At 45.6% G+C, this 20,385-nt stretch overlaps 1 protein-coding gene across 1 annotated transcript in view; it reads right to left on the bottom strand.

Moving 5' to 3' along the window:
- Window positions 1-20,385, bottom strand: part of SLIT3 (slit guidance ligand 3) — a 487,105-nt gene that overhangs the window by 17,237 nt on the left and 449,483 nt on the right. Inside the window, exons 30-32 of the mRNA XM_058815569.1 lie at window positions 15,642-15,779; window positions 10,759-10,999; window positions 8,364-8,494 (exon numbers count right to left, since the gene is read on the bottom strand). Coding sequence (XP_058671552.1) covers window positions 8,364-8,494; window positions 10,759-10,999; window positions 15,642-15,779 — 510 coding nt within the window. The remainder of the gene's footprint in view (window positions 1-8,363; window positions 8,495-10,758; window positions 11,000-15,641; window positions 15,780-20,385) is intronic.

Raw genomic sequence — 20,385 nt, 5'->3', positions numbered from 1 at the left:
GGAAACACAAGGATGGCAAGAGACTGGGTGGTGAAGGCCATGGGGAACACTGAAATTAGATAATCTTTGAGAACATTTAAAGTAGAAGGGAATAAACAAAAATACATGTCCAAATGAGCTTAAGGAGCTTACAGAACCAGAAAAGAGGCACCAAAATCAAAAACTCAAGGTGAGAGCTGCAGGGAACTGCGCAGAGATGTCAGCAGTTTGGGAGCTGTGAAACTCACACTGTGCTGGGCTGACTGTGGCTGTCAGCAGTGATGGGTTTTCACCTTTCCAAGCTACACTTACCTCCTACCCTTAGTTCCAGGTATAATCAGTCCTTGGCCTAAAATAGATTTAAACTTCTCCATGGCAACAAAGGCAAAATCATAATTGGAGTGGTGTTTGTGCTACCTCCACAATAACACATCACTTCAAGCACTATCATATTCAGGAGCTGAATAAAAACCACATGTTGAGAAAAAAGTATGAAAAATGCTAATGAAACACAGGACTAGGGAAATAAGAGGTGAAAGGAATATTAAAGCACTCAAGTTCACTTTCAGCTTGAAATACACTCTTTTGTTATGTTCAATCCTGTGTTACATGACTTGAGTGTTAGGTCTGTTAGGCTGAGAGTACTCGACATTGAGAGTTTTTTCCTTGATACTTCCATTTTAATTTGCTTGGTTTTATACCTTTTCTCCTACTTACAACTTTGTAGACCACCCAAATAAACCATCTTTCTCTTCCTGGTGTTTACAGCCCTTGAACACTGGCAGCTGATTACCATATCTCCCCTAATGATCGTTTGGCCAGGCTATGCATATCTAATTTCCAGCCATAATTCAATTCCTGCAGCACCCCTGCCAGCAGTGAAAGTCATTGTGTTACAGACCTTCTAAGGCAAAGGCAAGGACCTTTTTTCACCCCTGCAACATGCAATTAACACAATCCTGACCCCTTTCCCTAGATGATTCATAAAGGGGTCAGACACCCAGCCAGGGCAAACATCGCTTGTTTGCAGTGGGTTCTCACAGAGCTGGGTGAGATCTTTCTCCAACCCCATTGCTGGGAGCAGAAATTGGTGGGAGCAGAAGCTGCTGGAAGCAGAAATTGGGGGGAGCAGAAATTGGTGGGAGCAGAAGCTGCTGGAAGCAGAAATTGCTGTCTCCTGCACTCGCACCAGCAGAGCTGACACCTCATTCTGCTGAGAATCTTTTAAAACAAGTGCCATGGCAGTTTTAAAAGCAGCTGGAATGCACTCCTCAAGTCCAAGGCCTCTCCTGAGTGACAGATGAGAGCACTGCTCCCTGCCCACCCTCCCCACCAGGATGCCTTGGCTCCTCACGGTGCTGTCACGAGCTGCCGTGTACTGGTGTCCTCTCAGTGACAAGCATCAGACAAAATAACAAACCCACAAAATACAGATTACAAAAAGAGAATCAGTCAGAGATTCTGCAGTGCTATTGGGTCGGTGTGAAATCTGGTGACCTTATGAAAATGACACTGCAAAAAGCAGAGGGGAAGGCAGGCCCTGGCACAGCAGCAGGGTGGTGGCAGATTGAGTGCCACATCCTCCCCAGCACTGTGTGGGTACAGCTGAGTGTCACACACCAGGACAGGCTGTGACACAGCCCCTGGCCACACCAGGGCTTGGAACAGAGCAGGATGCATGGGGTCACCTTCTAGAAAAACAGCTCTGCCATTCAGCTGATTATCAAATCACAGGTTCTGATGAGAAAATCCACCAGGTGCCTTCACAGAGTTGGCACATCAGGCAATGCCTTGCACCAACCATCCTCTTTTCAGCTCTGGAAAATATGCAGCTATCTGCCTGTTAGCAGCAGGGAGCAGGGCCACTGCAGAGTACACTTAACAGGGCATCCAGCCAGATTGACAGAGAATGATGGGCTTTACCTGAAATTGGAGGCTAAACCCCAAGAAAAAAGAAGTCATCTCTATTTAGAAATTGTTACAGCAACATACCTATAGCTGGATCCTCTCCTTCCACCAAACCCATTGTGTTTGACAGCCACCAGAGCAGCTGCCATGCCCACCTTCCCCCCAGCACCGTGCTGAGCTGTGGTGCCATTCCATACTGGGAGGAAACGCTGAAATAACCTGGCACAGACCCCTCCTGCCCCTCCACCATTTCCCTCAGCTCCAGGTCTGTGTGTGCTGCTCCCAGCAGAGCCTGCCTCCATTGCATCAGAGCCAGCTCAGCACTTGGGATGGATGGGACATGAATCTATCACACATGGCACACATCTAAACTTTGTGTTACTCATCATGTTCACAAGAAATTTACAGGCAGGGAAAAATAAACATATTAGCTTGCTACATGTTGTTGTAAGGCAAAACCCCTCACAATTCAAGACATGAGCCAGTCATTAGTGCACAGGAAGTTTATAAAGTCATTTTGACTATGATTAGGTTTATTCCATCACTGTCTATTATGCAAACACTTCAACCTCCCTCTGATGCAATCAGAATTAACCAACTTTGGCAATGTACTACTGGACCAATGACCTATGGTATAGCAGGAAAATGCCTTTAAAACATATTTGCAACCTTTTTCCAGCCTGGCCTCTGCTGACAGGGGATGCCTGAGTGCAGCTTAGACCCACAGCTCCAGATTTTGGCCCTTGAATAAGGTGCCCTGGGGCTCAGAGAATGTAACCTTTATCATTACTTTTATCAAACTTTTATCATTTTGTCATTACCCAGAACAAGTGGCTTTAGATGACCCATTCCTAACCATACCTGGTACCACAGACAGGCCAGCACTGGCTCACTTTGTGAAAGGTTTTGCTTTCTTCTGGTGAAAAGCTCACCCTGAAACACCCAATAGATGCGTGAGACATGAAGTGAGGGTCTGCAGCTTGGACATTGAACTGCAGAGAATGACCTGGGTTCTCAGAGGGGGAGGAGATAAGAAATTGTCATTCTTGCAAGAGATACTGGACAGATTTGCAAAGAAAAAAAATTAATTCAGCTTAGCAAGATTTTGCTTGCTAAGTCCTTCAGCAGCCTGAAGGACAAAACTTTACCTTTCCTAAGCTTCAGCTCAGCATGAAAAAGTTTCTGTATTTCATGAAAGCAAATATTTGATTCTGAACTTAATGATAAATGTTAAATGATACTTAAGGTCTTGACCTTACATTTTCACTGTCCTACTGCAAAAAAAAAGAAAAATCCAGGAAAACCTAGGGAAATGCAATGTTTGTAGCTTGACAAGTACTCACACACTTGTCATTTTTTCCCCATTTAAGTACTCCAGAGCCCTTTATAAAAGTAAAAAAAATAACTCAGCTATCCTTTGCCTTGGCTCATGCAAGATGTACAAGTACATTCAAATTTTACAATTTTTCTTATGCAGGTCAGAGACTAATGCCAGTTTCTTTCATTATATTTGATACAGAATCCTTAAGGGGTACCTGAAAAAATAAGAGTGCATGCTAGAATAAAATGAACTGCAAATATGCAGAATTGTAAAGAGCTCAGTGATGCCTCACAGAAATGACTGAAAAACATTCCATTTAGAGCCCATCCAGAGTATCAAACAGGCATCCCACCAGGGATGGGCACAGCATGGGCTGCAGACTGTGAAGGTGTTAGGAAGAACAGGAGCAGTCATGCAGTGCACTCTGCAAAGACACTTTCACCAAAAAACTGAGTTTGACAAGCTCTAATAATGATCCTAAGAATAATTAATGTTCTCACTCCTCCAGCACATTCCTCCCCAGAAGGCAGAGAATTAATGGTGAAGCCTCCCAGGCTTTTCTGCAGATAAGCAATTCCAGCTAAAGAGACAATGGCACAAACTCCCTCTCTGTGGAAGGTGTGGATGTTTCACTGCCAAAGCACCGGTTCAGGACCAGCAGAAATTTGAGTAGAGGACAAAAGTTCCCTTCAGCAGTGGCCTGGCCAGGGACAGTGCTGGACATGGAATCCCAGCAGCTCCCAGGCTCCAGAGCCTGAAGAAACAGGACACAGAAGTTTCCAGATGCCACCAACATAAAGAACCTTGTGCTGTTCTACAACCAAGAGGGACAGGGGGACAGGAACCTCACCCTGCAGCACATTTCTGAAACACCTTTTCTGTTATTCATGCCTTTCTCGACTTTTTACACAGGGAACCAGATTTAATTTGTCGTCTTGCAGTCATCACATGTGAAACAGATACAGCAGGAATGTGAGCTCCTTTATTTCAGGCCTTTTGCTTTAACCACAAGAACATCCATCTATGCTGTGTAAGAGTCAGCCAGACCATGAGAACTGCATGATACAATCTACAAGGAATATTTTTAATGATAGAGCATTTTTGAAAGCAGATTATTCAGGGATACTTTTAAAAGGAATTAAAATGTGATTTGGGTGTAGTCTCTACAGAAAGACAAATATAATTCATTCTTATCTTTTCCTAACTGCCTCCTTTTTCACTGCTGTCAGGAATCTTGCATGAAAACATATGATTTTACACCAACAACGCCTGCATCTTGCTCTTCACCAGATATGACAGTCTGTATGCAACATGGCAATCTGGGAACTCTGGAGGGAATTACATCAGCACTTTGTGTCAAAGTTCTGTTTTCCATTTGTATTAGGAAGGATTATTTCAGCATCCAAATCAATATGACTGTGTGGCAGCATAAAATCTATTGGAGAAAAGTTTACAAGTAAGGTCTTATCTCTAGCTCAAGGAACAGATGTGGGAAAAAAAGACTGAAAATAGGGAGTTCTCCCTATAGAGTACAGTTAAACAGATAACAGTGTCATTGGCTGAATGCTGGAACTATGGAATTAACTGCTCTTTGTTAATTCAAACTTTTAACAATTGGATTGTGGTAGTAAGTAAAAGCAGCATGTTCCTTACCAGTTGGCATCTTTAAATTAAGGTACAGTATCTATGTAAAAAATTTACTTCGTTTCAAGAACTCACTGTTGGAGTGGCACCAAGCACTGTCATGGCATGGAGGAGTAACTCTGAGCAGTGCAGAAACCAGGGGGGCAATAAAGCATTCAGAAAAATATTCCTGTACCCAGTTGTCCATTAAATAGAATAAAAGAAACAATAACTTGGAATCCTGTTTCAAATATGGATCTTCTGTAAGAGCTTTACTCTGACGTCCAGGAAACCATTTTTCTGCAGCTCACAAGTGACAGGTTCCAGTAAAAGATCAGCCAGATTTTCTTTTAAAGGGTGAGTTCTGTCATTGCATTATATTATATTACTGCATTAACTTGTATTTCTCTCTAACTTGGCGAAAAATGACAGGGAATTGTAGGTAGTCATTTCCACTGGACATGTGCTGACCTTTACCTGACCAGAATGAAAGAGAAGCCCAATGTCAACTTTAACCTTTCTATCCAAACTACCACAGGGACAAACACATGTTAAGCAAACCTGAATGTACAGCCAATTATCTTGGGCTTTTCCAGACTGACTTTGTGAAGCAATTCTGGTTCAATCTGCTCAAAGGAGTGACTAAAATACAAGAACAGGTTCACTCTGATAGCCAGGGACACCTCTGCCTTCCCAGAGGAGTTAAACATCTCTTTCCTGGCAGTCCCATCCTGTGGCACATCCCTGCCCTGAAATGCCCACAGCAGCTCTGCAGCAGAGCCACTCTCCGGAAAAATGGAAAAGTACCATCAAGTGTGACTGAGTCACTGCTGGCTTCCCAGACAACAGCTTTTATCTCATCCCTACAGGATACCACCTGTATTAGCCAAGTACTTTGCTAATTTTACTGTTTGCAAGTACTATTAATAAATCTTATCGTGGAGACTCTGATGAGGAATTACAGTTCATGTGGCTGGCCAATGACTTCCCACATCCCATCCTGGGAGTACCTGAAATAGCCAGCAAAACATCTCAGTTACAGCCCAGGACCAGGTCAGGGACAGATTTCCTGCAGCTGTAGCTGGCACAGCTCCCACCTGGCAGCATTTTAAGGCCTCCTCCTCTTCTGGCAGACTCTTCTGGGGAAAAACCAAGAGCCAAAGCCCTGCTCATCCAGTCCAAAAAGTGGACTGCTTTGAAGGGGAGCAGGACATGATATTGAGTGTGAACATTAATCTCACAGTCTTTCAACAGAGCTTTGCAAAGGTAAACAGTCCACTTTAGCTGAGAGTGAAAATGAAATGAGGCATCTAAACAAGACAGCAGGGACAAAGCAATAGGGAAGACAAACTATTTTAGCAATGGTGAGGCCAGGATGTTACAGGTTCTCCTGGCAACCTTGTTTTTAATGACAAATGAAAATTGTAGAAGTTAAAGAAAGGAGTTTCCCAAATTCTTCAGGTTGTGATAAAAAAAAAAATGCATCACACTGAACCAGCCATTCAATTCATCAAAATGCAGATTAGGAGAAAACAAATAAAAGTCCAGATAAACTCATGGGAATCAGGTCCAGGTATAAGTAGACTTTAATTTCTCTTGAGAAAGCCTCTAAACAATCCAGAAGGTATTAGTGACACAACTTAGAAATGATGGCCAATGCCTGGATAATGGAAATAATTGACCATTGTCCAAGCTAAAAGGAAATGGGGGATTTTCTGTTATTTGGTGTTTTCCTGTCAAAACTCTGTGCCAAGCTGGAAGTCATGTGTTAGGCCAAACAGAGCACATGTCTTAGCTAAAAGTCAAACAGAGAGGTCAAACCTGATCCACTTATGCCTTCTACCCTTAAATCCTATGTTTGCAAGGGGACAAGCAGGTTTTCCTGCTCCTTCTTCAGCCTTTAAAGAAAACAAGACTTTAAATCTATTTAGAGGCCCTTTCTGACATTCTTTAGCTGCAGTTTTTCTCAATCAACCTAATCTTTTCCCATCGAGCTCCATGCTAATCCCATTTTGCTCCACTCCTTAAACTAATAAAAGATTAGAGTGACATTTCAGAAAGGGCACCGTATTAAGCAGCTTCTTTCCCATCTCAGCAGACCAGGGTGCACAAAACGTAGTGAACAGGCCATTAATCTCATGGTAATGAGGTGCCAGAGTGAATGGAGCCCTCCTCCCTGATCCCTGGGAAGGGTGGGGACAAGGAGGACACTGCACCCACCCAGAGGGCAGCAGCTCCATGGAGTGTTGTTTGTGTTGTGTGCTGGTGGCAGCAGCTCCTGTCCCCACTCTGCCATGGTGACATGGCCAGCAAACATCCACATCACCCCTGACACAAAACAACCTTTGCCTCTGTTCTAATTAGCAGCACTAAACTGTTTATCAGCCCCAGCTGATCAATTAGGATCAGCAGCCACACACAGAGATGTTTTTCACACCTATCCATCCAGCTGGTGAAATCTATGGGCAAACTACTCCCTTCATTCCTACAGGGGACAGGCCAGTGCTCTTCCTGGCAAGATGTCTGCATTGGTATTATTCACTTTGCTTTAATACAGAAAGAATGTTTTCATTTTCTTAAAAATGCCACCATTTCCCTAAAGAAAAATCCCTGGGAGGCTCAAATGTTAGCAAGTGCTGAGAAAACTTTCTGAGAGAAGTCTGAGGTGGGTGATGCGTGGTGACATCCATGCTGTCCCCTGCTCTCCCCACAGTGTGAGTGGGCTGGGAATTGCAGCTCTGCTGCACACACAGTGCCAGGAGCCTGTGCCCAGCCCAAAGTGCTCTGTGTGGTCACTGCTGCATCTGTGCTCACAGCAAACTGGAGCAACAGGGCTTGAAAATAACAACCAGGGAGAGGGATGCTGAAGGCACCGTGGAGGAAAAGGGCAGCACGTCCCTCCTTCCTGCAGAAGTGTCTCTATGCATGGATTTCACTTGTACATTTGCTTTTCTTTCTTGTGAGTAGTGAATTAAACCTGTGGATTTCATATCCTCAAAAGCCAAGTGTATGAAGGTCAAACTATTCTACAATTTACTTTTGTAATTTGTTCTTTTTTGTGGTTGTGTAGGTACTACTGATACAGGCAAGAATTTCCTTAAAAATATTCACCCCATAGAAGAGTTCAGCCCTCCTCCTTCTATTTGAGGTAGTCTAACCCTTCAGTTGCATATTCACGGTTCTGTCTTGGTACAGTCACTTAATGCTAGATATCAACAAAGAAACTGATTAATTGGAACTATTTCAAGGACAAAATTCACCAGAAGCTGAAACTTTACAGTAGATTAGAAAATGCATTTTTCTACAATTACAGGAGGACACAGCATCACTGGTATTGCCAATAAATGTCAATTTTTACCCGTGCAGCCTCCAGCTAAGTCTTTATCCTGACTTTCTCATCTAATTACATGCATAAAAAAGATACCTTGAAGTAAAATAAAAGGTTTTTCTGCAAAGCACATTACTTAGAAAAATCCTACCTCTCCTCACCAGTTTTGGAAGCCAACTGCCTTGGCAGAGCTCAGCCTCTTACCTGTACACTGTGGTGGGTGGGGAGCTCAGGGTGTCATAGATGAGCCTCACGTGTCCCTGGTACAGCTCCAGAGCCAAAGGGTCATTGTCTCCTTTGTACAGTAAGATGCCATTGTCCTTGTCCGTGGCTACCTGTGAAACGTTCATAACCACGTGAGGTTGCTTGGGAATGATTAATAAAAGGAATAAACCTGTATTTAAAATCAAACCAAAATCATACATGCAATTCTAATATGCTTTAATACATCATATGTGTGAGCAGCAATGAGAGCAAGAGCCAGGAGGCACAGAAAGGTCTTTGGGCTCACACACAAAGGCCAACTTCCCATTTCACATGAGAAACAATTTTCAGTTGTCTTCTGAACCTTGGACCAGTATCAAAACCCCAGGAGTTCTGTCTGCTGAACAAGCAAAATATTGTCCAGGGAGGCCATCCTGTTTTAAGAAGCACCATGACACTGAACACCAAGTTGTACAGGATGAACCACTGTGCTGTAGGGAGAATCAGTAGGAAGACACAGAGCACTCCTGAGTCATCCCTGGCTGTGTTGCCAGTCTGGGAATCAGAGTCTGGGGGGATTCTGGAGGCAGCATGTGTGCCCACAAAGGTACACTGGTGCCTCAGTCCCTCCTTCACATTTCGCTGATTTTAGAGCAGACAGCTGGCTCACAATTTTTTCCAGGACTTTGGCCACCAGCCCCGGTTCCATCAGCATGAGATACATGCATGCTACAGGTTAAATGTCTCTATGCATGGATTTCACTTGTACATTTGCTTTTCCTTCTTGTGAATAGTGAATTAAATCTGTGGATTTTGTATCCTCAAAAGCCAAGTGTCTGAAGGTCAAACTACTCCTACAGCTTACCTTTGTCATTTGTGCTTTTTTTTGTGATACAGGCAAGAATTTCCTTAAAAATATTCACCCCATAGAAGAGTTCAGCCCTCCTCCTTCTATTTAAGGCAGTCTAACCCTGCAGTTGCACATTTAGCACTGTTAAGTCACAAATGACACAGAGACAGGCAGAAGTGGCATAAGCACTCCATCCTTACTGCAACTGCTTCTTTTCTACACTGCTCTGATACAGGTGGGCCTGATTGGTCATTTAATCAAAACATTTCACCTGAATAGCTAATTAACAAGACACCCATTTGTAAACAATCTTGTGAGAATAACAAGAAAACAAATATTAGTAAAATACCACCTACAGGTTGTTTTAATAATTTGTTATCATTGCTTATCTCCAGCTTCCTAAAGTCTCCTGGGCTGATTCTTATCTACCTTTCTCTCTCTCTGGCCAGGCTGTCACATTCACTGTTCTGTCTTGACACGGTCACATAATGCTAGATATCAACAAAGAAACTGATTATTTGGAACAATTGCAAGGAGAAAATTCACCAAAACCTGACACTTTACAGTTGTGGGTGTACCAGTTGTGGGTTCCTCTGGGTCTGGATTGAAGGCACATGAGGCAGTAGTTCACGTTGGGATTCAAGTGTTTGTTATTTCTTATCAGTAAAACACTCCGAGTACTGAGTTTGGCAGCTTTTCATTAGAAGGCACAAAATGGCCAACAATCTCTTGTTACAAGGTCTTTTAAGACTGAACTATCCAATTAAGAAAGGACATCTAGATTAAGAAAGAACAACCTTTTAACCCAATAACTGATCCTACACAGCCCACAATGGGGACTTTTCTGCCCAATTACAAAATGCCACCAAAACCCATGAAGAAGAAGGAAGAAGAAGCATGAAGAAGAATGCCAGGACAACACCCTGTGCCCCTCCATCTTGCTTCCATCCACAAGTGTTTATTACTTCTTATCAGTAAAAGAGTTTGGCAGCTTTTCATTAGAAGGCACAAAATGGCCAACAATCTCTTGTTACAAGGTCTTTTAAGTCTAAGCTGTCCAATTAAGAAAGGACACCTAGATAATTTTCCCTTTTAACCCAATAACTGATCCCACAGAGCCCACAATGCAGACTTTCCTGCCCAATTACAAAATACCACCATAACCCATGAAGAAGAAGGAAGGAGAAGCCCAGAACAACACCCTGTGCCCTCCATCTTGCTTCCATCCACAACATCCTAAAAATCCCCAAACCTGAATTTCTCACCAAGTGATACACCCACACTACTCTCTATAATCTATTTCACACTTTTGTGGATTCCAGGCTATCTTGAAGCCTGGGAAACTTTCTCCATGAATGAGGGTCAAAGTCAGTGCTCCCCTGGGGATCAGGGCACCCCAGAACAAACAGAGAAATATTCCCAATGCTCTGGGTTTCCACAACAGCAGATTAGAAAACGCATTTTCCTCCAACTACAGGAGGACACAGCATCACCGTCACCACCACCAAACATCAATTTTCACCCGCGCAGCCTCCTGTGACCAACCTGCAGGGAGATGTTGGCCTGGGGGCGGATTTTGGCGGGGGGCAGCTCCACGTAGGAGTCCTTGCCCACGAAGTTGACGGTGATGAGCTTCTCGCAGCGCTGCCCCGCGAAGCCGGCCAGGCAGCGGCACACGGGCTCGTGCTGCGCCACCACGCACTGCGCGCCGTGCTGGCACTCGTAGTTGTCACACGGGCTCGTCTGCAGCAGCACCATGGGCGGCGGCGTCTCGCAGAACAGCCCACTGCAGAGGGAAGGGAAACTCAGCCTCGGTCACCAGCGCTTTGTTGTATTTATTTCAGCTGCTGCTGGTGCCTTGGAGCATCAGCATCATGCCTAAAACAGAGGCTGGACAGAATTAACAGAATAAAAGCAGAAGGTCTGAGACAAAGTAGAAATTCTACAGAGTAGAAATTCTCCAGAGTAGAAGTCCATTTTGATTTAGGTGAAATGTACATCTTTGAGTCTATGGTTAGAAAACACAGCTATGTAGCCTGACTGCAAAAGCCCAGGCTCAGAGAAACTGCTTCGGTGAAGGACAGAGATAAGGGGGGGAGACAGAGGGTGATAGAGAGAGACAGAGACTGCTGTGAGAGCAGGTCAACCTGACCTAGGAATTCTTTCTGATAAAGAAGAACTAGCGGCAAATGTCACGCAAAATTCATAAAAATGAATATGTATGAACCTACTGTGAAATTGTATGCATATGTATTTGAGAGGGGGATAAAAAGGGACCTGAAGTTCTCAGAGGTATACATCTTCTAAGGACAGTAATCTCCACATGTGTCCAGTGCTGGAATAAACATACCAGCATTACAACTTTCACAAAGTTGTGGAGTTTTGTTTATCTTTGCAAAACAGGTCTTTAATACTCGTGTTGTGTTGTGATTTCGGGGTATAGCTCAGAACCTCGGGTCCCTCCCCTGATGATCCCTCCCAGGTGTGTCAGTCACTGCTCCTTTCCCCTCCCGGCACTGTCTGTCAGTCCTGGCATTCCAGGAGGGCGTTGAGTGATTGGCAGATTCAAAGGATGCCCTCTGCCCCTGGGGGACATTGAGGCACTGAGAGCAGCCTGAACTGCCCTTTGCTCTGGTTCTTCAGCTCTGCAAGGCACTGCAGCCTGGCTGAAACAGCTTCCACCCATCTGTGCCCTGCAGAGCTTCCCAGTGAAGCCTGTGAGCCATTTAAACCCAAACCTGAGACCTCCCCATCCTACATCTGTGATTTGAGTCTGCTCTGCAAACAGCGAATCCCTTTCCAGAGGTACCACAGAACAGAGCACTGCTAACCCAGCCTGTGAGCTCCCTTCCACCTAATGCCCATTGTTTTGTTTTGTCTTTGGCAGCAAGTAGGAAACAGAAGGAAAATCAGTGCATATAATTTTAATTTTTTGGAGGTTAAAAATAATCATAATAAAAAATCCACATGACCCACAACAGCCTCCACTAACAGAAAGCAAATGTTGGAAGAAGCCAGATTGTCTGTGCTTAGTGCTGCTCTGAAAGATTCCCCAGGCTCCTGGTATGGCTCCTGCACACCCTTGCTTGCTGTGAAACCCCCCCTGGTGCATGGTTTTACCAGGGCAGCTCTCCTAATACTGGCACCTAGAACTTACATTAGTGACAGGTCTGTCAAGGCCCTTTCCTTTTTAATTTTAAACATTTTTTATGAGTATATATTTAGAAATAATAAATAAGATTTATTTCCCCAGCAGTGGAATGTGGAACACAGCCTGCCTTCCTTCCATAGCTTGTCCAAGTCCATTCTGCCTGGTACAATCTCATTTATTTAAATAATCACTGTGAGCTCCTTGCAGCAGTGTGTCCCAGTGGAGAGCCCAGGAGCATCTGCAGCACAGAGGAGCAGTGCTTCCATCAGGCTCTGCAGATAATGTGTGCTTCCCCACCAGAGCAGCATTTACCAGGCAGCACCACTGAGAGGCTGATTGCTGGAGGGAAGCTTGGAGAACTCAGGGTTTATTCAGCGGGGCTCACCAATTCTCTAAAACGTTTTCATCTGCAGGGGGCAAATGAGTGCTATTTTGGGAAGAAAACACTGAAAACTTTTCAGGAGGAAAGCAGATTCTGCAGCTGGGAGGAGTTGGTGAGGGCTAAGGAAAGGTGCTGCAAGGAGCACAGCTACACCTGACCAGTGAATGGGAAGGGGTGAAATGGGAGAGTGAGTGTGTGCATGGTGGCACTATTGATCTTTGGGGCTGTCATGAGAGCCTCACTGTGCATGAGGCCCTGCCTACCCTGCTCAGAATTACCCAATGCCATTTGTTCAGCTGTGTGAGGATGGAAGTTTTAACATCTTTTTAATGTGTGGCTCTGACACACAGCATAGCGACAACCATAAAATCATTACAGGTCTGTGCCTTTATTACAACAGCATAAGCTCTGAATAATTGGGAGGGCACTCTGCAAACTCACTGCTGGGAAATGATTCCTGATACTTCGCCAAAAAACTTTATTAATCATCATCTTAGGTCTCCTAGTTACCTTTGTTGGGCCACCCCTCATGTTTTCTCCTTTTCATCAACACTTGCAGCCTTCAAACACGTGCACAGTTATCTCCTTGTCACACATCCCCATGCCCAAGGCAGCTGTGAGGACAGGGGAGTCTGTAACCCTGAACATCAGAAGGCTGAGCTCTGTCAATCACCATATTTGCATTTGTAATCTTAACAGGAAAAAAGCCCAAACCTCAGAACCCCCTTCAGAGCAGCAGAGGCCTTTAAACTACAAAAGGCTTGAGTCATGGGAAGAATAATGAGATCATGTTTTGTTAGCAGAATTTTAATCCTGAAATCAAACAAGATCAGGGACTGTTCTGCATGGAGAACACATGGGGCTCCATCTTGCTGTCTGCCTTGGCACAGGGAGTGTAGTAGTGCTCAGTGTGAGGTTTTCCTCCCCACAGACCCATGTCTTCCTTGCATCTTGCACAGGAAATTTAGGGAAGTGGCATGGACTAGTGGAAAAAAGAAAGCAAACAGGAGAACTCAAGTCAATCTGGCTGTGCTGTTGACAGGCAGTGGAATTACTTTACTTGCCCATGGTTTCCTTGGGCTGTGAAGTGCTGTCTAAGCTGGTAGTTGAGTTTTGGAGCTTAGTGTAGAAAGATTCCTCTCCTTGGAGGACTGTTAGTGGAATGAGAGCTCTCATTTGATCAAGGGAGAAGACTGGGCTGCTCCAGGTCCTGCTCTTGATGTCCCTGGTGTGAGACCAGACAACCTGGGGCACTGTTTAAATTGCCAGGAGAGCTCTTTGGTACATGGGAAGGGACCAGACCAACCTCCCACCTACCCCTGCTGCTCCACCCAGCTGTGTCAGCTCAGAACATCTCTGACAAACACTGTGACTCTGCTTTCCCAGAAAAACTCCTCACATTCATCACTGCCTAGTGCTTACAGGCCTTAAAAAATCAGGGGACTTGCAGCAAAAGTCAGCCCCATGTGATGACAGGCTGGAGTTAGCCTTGACTCCAGACGTGGCTTTGCAATCCATTTCTCAGCTCTAACAATTGGCTAACACTGAGGATTTACATCCCACAGTCACGTTAGCCTCACCAGTCACCAATCTGCAGCATCCCTCAGGCCACCAAATGGATTGCAGCAGAGAGTGAAACAGGGAGAGAAGGGTATGAATTTGAAATTCAGAGGATATCTGATACCTTGTAAATAACAAGCCTGATTCTGTGAAACCATGGGCTGACATCATGTTATATATCAATGCCTGTTCAGGGAAGGCTGTCTGCTTTGCAACAGAAATGTGTGTTGGGAGAGAAGGAAAAAACCCCAGACCAGCAAGGATGAAAGCAAGAAGAATGAAAACAGTTGCAGATACAAAGCAGAGAAGATGATTTATAAGTGTTCATGCAATTTCTGCTTTGTCAAGACTGATCTTTACAGGTACCCCTTCTTTGTCTCATGTGTGTATTTCAAACACAGAAAAGGTTTAGCTGGAAGGAAGCCAGTATCCAGCCCCAGGCAATGATTAGTGAATCCATTTGGAGGAGCACACTTATCTTTGACAGACAGAGATTTCCAGGAGTCAGATATATTGGCAGCTGTCAGAATGAGAGGCTGGAAATTTACAGCCTGCATCATTCTGAGCTCGTCCAAGAGACACAGAGACACTGCCACAAAATCCTCAGACTCACATTTTCCCTGCAGCCAGTTGGTAGGGTTCATAAACACAATTTTATTCTCCTTTGCTCACTCTGCACATGCAGGTTTTATCTCTGTATAACTTAGGTGAGTGTGCTAGGTAGTGTGCTCTGTGTGTGAGCAGGGATGGCTGGGGCATTCACTCACATGGCACTGCCCCAAAATCACTGCTTTCCAAGCAAAAATATCCAATTAACTTGTTAGAACCTCCTTTTAAGCAGGGACAGGCACCTGTTCACAGGGAGAATTTGTCAGATCAGTGCTAGAGAGGATGATGGGGATGGGAGATCAGGGCTGTGTTAGAGGCTGTTGTGGATGGGAGATCAGGCTGGGTTAGAGGCTGATGGGGATGGGAGATCAGTGCTGGGTTAGGGGCTGATGGGGATGTCAGGGCTGGGTTAGAGGCTGGTGAGGATGGGAGATCAGTTCTGGGAGAGGCTGATGAGGATGGGAGATCAGGCTGGGTTAGAGGCTGATGAGGATGGGAGATCAGGCTGGGTTAGAGGCTGATGGGGATGTCAGATCAGGCTGGGTTAGAGGCTGGTGGAGGTGTCAGATCAGGCTGGGTTAGAGGCTGGTGGAGGTGTCAGATCAGGCTGGGTTAGAGGCTGGTGGAGGTGTCAGATCAGGCTGGGTTAGAGGCTGGTGGGGATGTCAGATCAGTGCTGTTAGAGGCTGGTGAGGCTGGGGGGGCTCGGGGCGAGCCCTGCCGTACCTGAAGCCCTGCGGGCACACGCAGGTGTAGCCATTGACCGCGTCCACGCAGGCGGCGCCGTGCCGGCACTTGTGTCCCACGCAGTCATCATCATCCACTTCGCAGCGCTTGCCGCTGTAGCCCGGCAGGCACTCACATCTGAAAGGCACAACATCCCTGTTAATGGCTCCTTTCACACCGGCAGCCCAGCACCTGTTGGATTTGGGGTGGGGACACGTTTGCAATTATTGCTGGCAGCATCAAGCACAGCTCCTGCCCAGGTCCCTCCTGGCTGGCTGCATTTGAGGCTCTGCAGCCTGCTAAAATCCCACTGGAGCAAAGCACCACCATCCTCCAGCTTCTCCTCAGCCGAGTCTGTGAGAGGGGTGCTCACCCTGCAGAGTCCCAGTTGTGCTAAAGGTGACAATCCCCTCCCTGACCTTACAGAATAAGGGGCAATATTCTGCAAGGGCAGTGCCCCTGATGCCCCACAGTAGGATTTTGCCAGTGCCTGCACACTGCTGGGTGGCTGAGCTTGGCTCTGTACACAGGAAGGGTCCACCTTCCAAAACAGTCTGTGAACAAGCTATAAACCTCAGCAAATTCAGAGAGAAAGACCAAGTTTTGAGACCACCACTGCTTTCCATTCATTGGCAAAATTCATTTCCATTCAAAATGCTGCTGCAGCAGTGCAAAGTTGTCTTTGCAGTGTGTCCTTTGCCACGGTGACACTGCGCCTTCTGCTGTGGGGTGGGTGACACCGTGGGATGGAGCACAGTGGGATGCACCCAGACCTGCAGACACTGCCTTTAGGTTTCATTTGATACAATTCTCAAGTGTGCTATACAAAGGCTGCATCAGCATTTCTATTTATAAGTACTGCAGAAGTTTATAACCTGACAATAGAAAATGCATCTCAAAGTCTCTGACTTGGATCAGATCTTTTGGGGTTGCTGAGCAGCCTTTTTTTTTAATCTATCCTGTAGGCAATGTTTAGTAATGAACACTCTTTAGTCCATAAAACACGTTTTAGTCCTCCCAGCTGGATGTTGCACATCTGGAAAACAAAAGGCACTTCAAGCAAATCAGGGGAAGAGCTGCAGAGAATTTCAGCACTAAAGGAGAGGTTTGTGCTCTTGCTAGAGCCTGTGGTTGGACACAGTGTGGTAGTCACTGGCAGCTGGAAGAAGAGAGACATTATAAAGCTGAGGATGTGGCATCAGGAGAGAGGCTACTGCTCCATCAATCTCTTCATCTGGTCTACTCCTCCTCCTCCCTGCCAGCAGCCTGGGGGGGTAAATGCAGGAGGAAACTTGGGGGAAACCTCTTCAGAGGAGCTGGACACACAGGAGTGATGAGGAAACACCACTGCCACTCCCAGGCAGCCTCCTTGTGCTGTCCCCAGTGACAGCTCCTGGCTGCTCCCACGGCTGAGCTGGGTGGCACTGCAGGATCCACAGTGTCACCTGTGAGTGCCAGTGGCCAGAGAGGCTGCAGGGTGACAGCAGCCACCCCACCCAGGGTCACTCACACCGAATGTGAGCTCCAGTTCCTTGCAGAGCATGGCCTGGCTGGCTGAAGGAGGAGATGGGGCACAGCCTGGTCTGTCCCTGGGCAGGGGTAGGGGCATGCAGAACCCTCCCTCCAGGACAGCCCCACCATCACCTGGCAGCCACAGCAGGGTCCATCTCCCACCTCTGCATGTGTGCATTGCCATTTTACACCTTGCTGCCTCAGGGAATACTGTGGTTAACATAATGGAGATGGCAAATCAGAGCAAAGAGCAAAAAACAAGAGGTGTTCCTGCCCCAAACCCTAAGAAATGGGCAGTGTTTTCTGGCAGCATTGCAGACACACCTGCAAGGAAACAGTGTCAATCAAAAGGCTTTGTGAGGGGAACTGGCAGCATTTAATCCTGTTGTTTTTTATTGATCCCCGCAGTCCTAATATAAAGTGATGTAATAATGAACAATGTGCAGTTCCTTATTCAGGGCTGCCATGCATCACTTTTATGATGTGTATTGGCTATCTCAGTAATGACAGAACCACCACTTTTCTCTGCGGGGCTGCATTAAATCAGCATTTTAAGCTGTCAGGTAATAATTCCAAGCTTTAGAATAATAAAGTATATTTATATCATGCTCCAACATCAATACAGTGAATGGAAAAACATGCTCCTTTCTTGAAGTTATTTTTTGGAAGTAATTTCATTGTGTTAAAGGCTGTTTTGTTTTGTTTTGTTTTCTGGCATATAGAAAGCTACTCTTCTTCTATACAGTAACAGCATACTAAAGATGTGGAGGCTGGAAGGGAGGAAAGCCACCTGCAAATTTAACTCCAAAAGCAAAGAGCTCTGTGCAGCCACAGACACACTGAAATAGTGCAGTTTGCTTCCAAGCTTGGCTTTAGAAGCATGGAATTCCTTTTGGGTCAGTCTTCTCTGAGCTCTTGGAGTGTCACATCTAAGCTGAAGCTACCAAAAAATGCCTGCCTGAAGTCCAGAAGGGGAGAAATTCAGCCCCATGAGTTCCTCATCTCCTAGAAACTCAGGGTCTGTGCCATCAGGGAATGGGGCATGGTAACTCCATCCTTATCCCACAGTCCCACACATACTGAAGGTCCATCAGTAAAATCTGATGTAGTAAAGGAGGTGGCAAAGAAACTTTGATGTTCTGATCCTGGCAAGAGAGTAATTTAAATTATTAGATATCTCATTTCCCAGTGACCATCTGATACCACTACAGTTGAAATCTTGTTTTCTCCTACAGCCTTGTAGTGATGGCAAGATTCCCAGTATCACAGAGAGCCTAAAACATGTCCAGTGGTATTTAAATTGTTGGCCTATCTGAGGGGATTTGCATCTGCATGCACTCAATGTCTGTTGTATTAAAGCCGTGAATCACAGCTCCTATGGCAGGGCCAGGATGGAATTTCTCTCCCCACATCAATAAATAACTTGGCTTCCTATCTTTTTTTTTCCTGTCTTTGTCATCTTTTCTTCCATCTGCAGAGCTGCAGACTGACCAGAGCTGAGAGCAGGACAGACAGACTGGTGTGTCCTGCTCACATGCCCAGCGCACTCCTGCCATTGACACTCCCTGCCTCTGAAGCAGACAGACAGATGGACAGGAGCCAGATTCCTCCTTCAGGAGCCTCATCCTGCACCACAGGAGCTCAGGGGATCAGCACAGGAGCACAGGCTGCTGTTTTCAGAGCCCCAGCAGCATCCACACATCATTGCACAACTGCTGAGGGCTCATTTCTGAATGGTCTGGTGCCACCAAAGTATGAAAGAAATAGCAATGCTTGGACACCTCTACATTCAAGGCTCCTTCACTTCTCAAGTTTGGCTGCTAGAAAGCAAAATGGGACAGGAGAATAAAGAAATAATGGATTTTTCTGTAGTGTTCTGTGACCGTGTTCACAGGGGTCTGAGGATGAGGGAAGAGATGAGGATCTGAATCCATGTTTCAGAAGGCTTGATTTATTATTTTATGATATATATTACATTAAAACTATACTAAAGGAATAGAAGAAAGGATTTCATTCAGAAAAATGAATATAAGAATAGATAAAGAAAGAATCAATAACAAAAGCTTGTGTCTCAGAGTCTGAGCCAGCTGTGATTGGCCATTAATTACAAATATCCAACACAGACCAATCCCAGATGCACCTGTTGCATTCCACAGCAGCAGATAACCATTGCTTACATTTTGTTCCGGAGGCCTCTCGGCTTCTCAGGAGGAAAAATCCTAAGGAAAGGATTTTTCATAAAAGATGTCTGGGACAGTGTTCTATGAATAGTGGGAAGAATAACACAACAAAGAGTAGCAGAAAAATACTTAAAAGCAGTTATTTAGCTCCCCTCAAGGGCTAGTGGCCCTACTGTGAAGAACACTTTTCTAGCAAGCATGTGAGAAAAACTATCTTGTTTACTCAAATAGTTTGGGTGGAAGGTATGACAATGCTTCCAGCAATGGGAAAACCATTCACAGCTGCCTGCACCCCTCCATGCTCTAAAAGAAGGCAATTTGAGTTACAAGCCTTCACCTCAAAACATGTTGTAGCTACTGAATTACCCAAAAGTGCTGGATTAACCAAGTGATGGATTAATTGGGAACAAAACCTGGAAAGAACATCAGGAACTATTGATGCACTGGCACACACCTCCTTGTCTGGTGCCTACACATCAGTTCAGGAACCGTCCTCACCATTTAATAGCTTCATCTTCTTCAAGATTTAGAAACATTTCTGTCTGGAGGCTTTTCACCCAAAAGAAAGGCTGGTGCTGTACTGCCTGTCTAGCAGAGAGTCAGCTGAGATAGCCACCTTCTCTAAGGTTTTGATTCATTTCCTTCTAACCCTCCTGAAATGTCCCGTGTGGCAGTTCACACTGTTCTGACATGCTGGTCACTTCACAGGACGCAATCTGACCCCAGCTGGAAGTTGCCAGGAGGAGCAAAGCCTGTCACCTTCCCTGTCCTGGCAGAGGACAGAGCCCAGAGGGGATCAGTGAGCCCCCAGGGCTGCCCTGCCAAACAGCCTCAGGGAAGGGGCAGAGAGCAGCTCATTCTGCACTCACCTCTCCTGGATTTGTCTCCTGAGATCTTTTCCTGATAAGGTTTTCACAGAGCTGGACTTTCCTGCTGTCTCTATTTGCTAAATTGCTCTGCCAGTCCCTCTTGAGACAAGCCACGAACGCTGCCACTGCCACCTCTCCAAGTCCCCGGGCCCAAAGCTCCTGGTGCTTTGCTGCCATCCAGAA

The sequence above is a fragment of the Ammospiza caudacuta genome, chromosome 16 (assembly GCF_027887145.1).
Source record: "Ammospiza caudacuta isolate bAmmCau1 chromosome 16, bAmmCau1.pri, whole genome shotgun sequence".
NCBI classification, from domain to species: Eukaryota; Metazoa; Chordata; class Aves; order Passeriformes; family Passerellidae; genus Ammospiza; species Ammospiza caudacuta.
The sequence above is the reverse complement of the archived record's forward strand: the minus strand, read 5'-3'. Positions and strand labels throughout refer to the sequence as shown.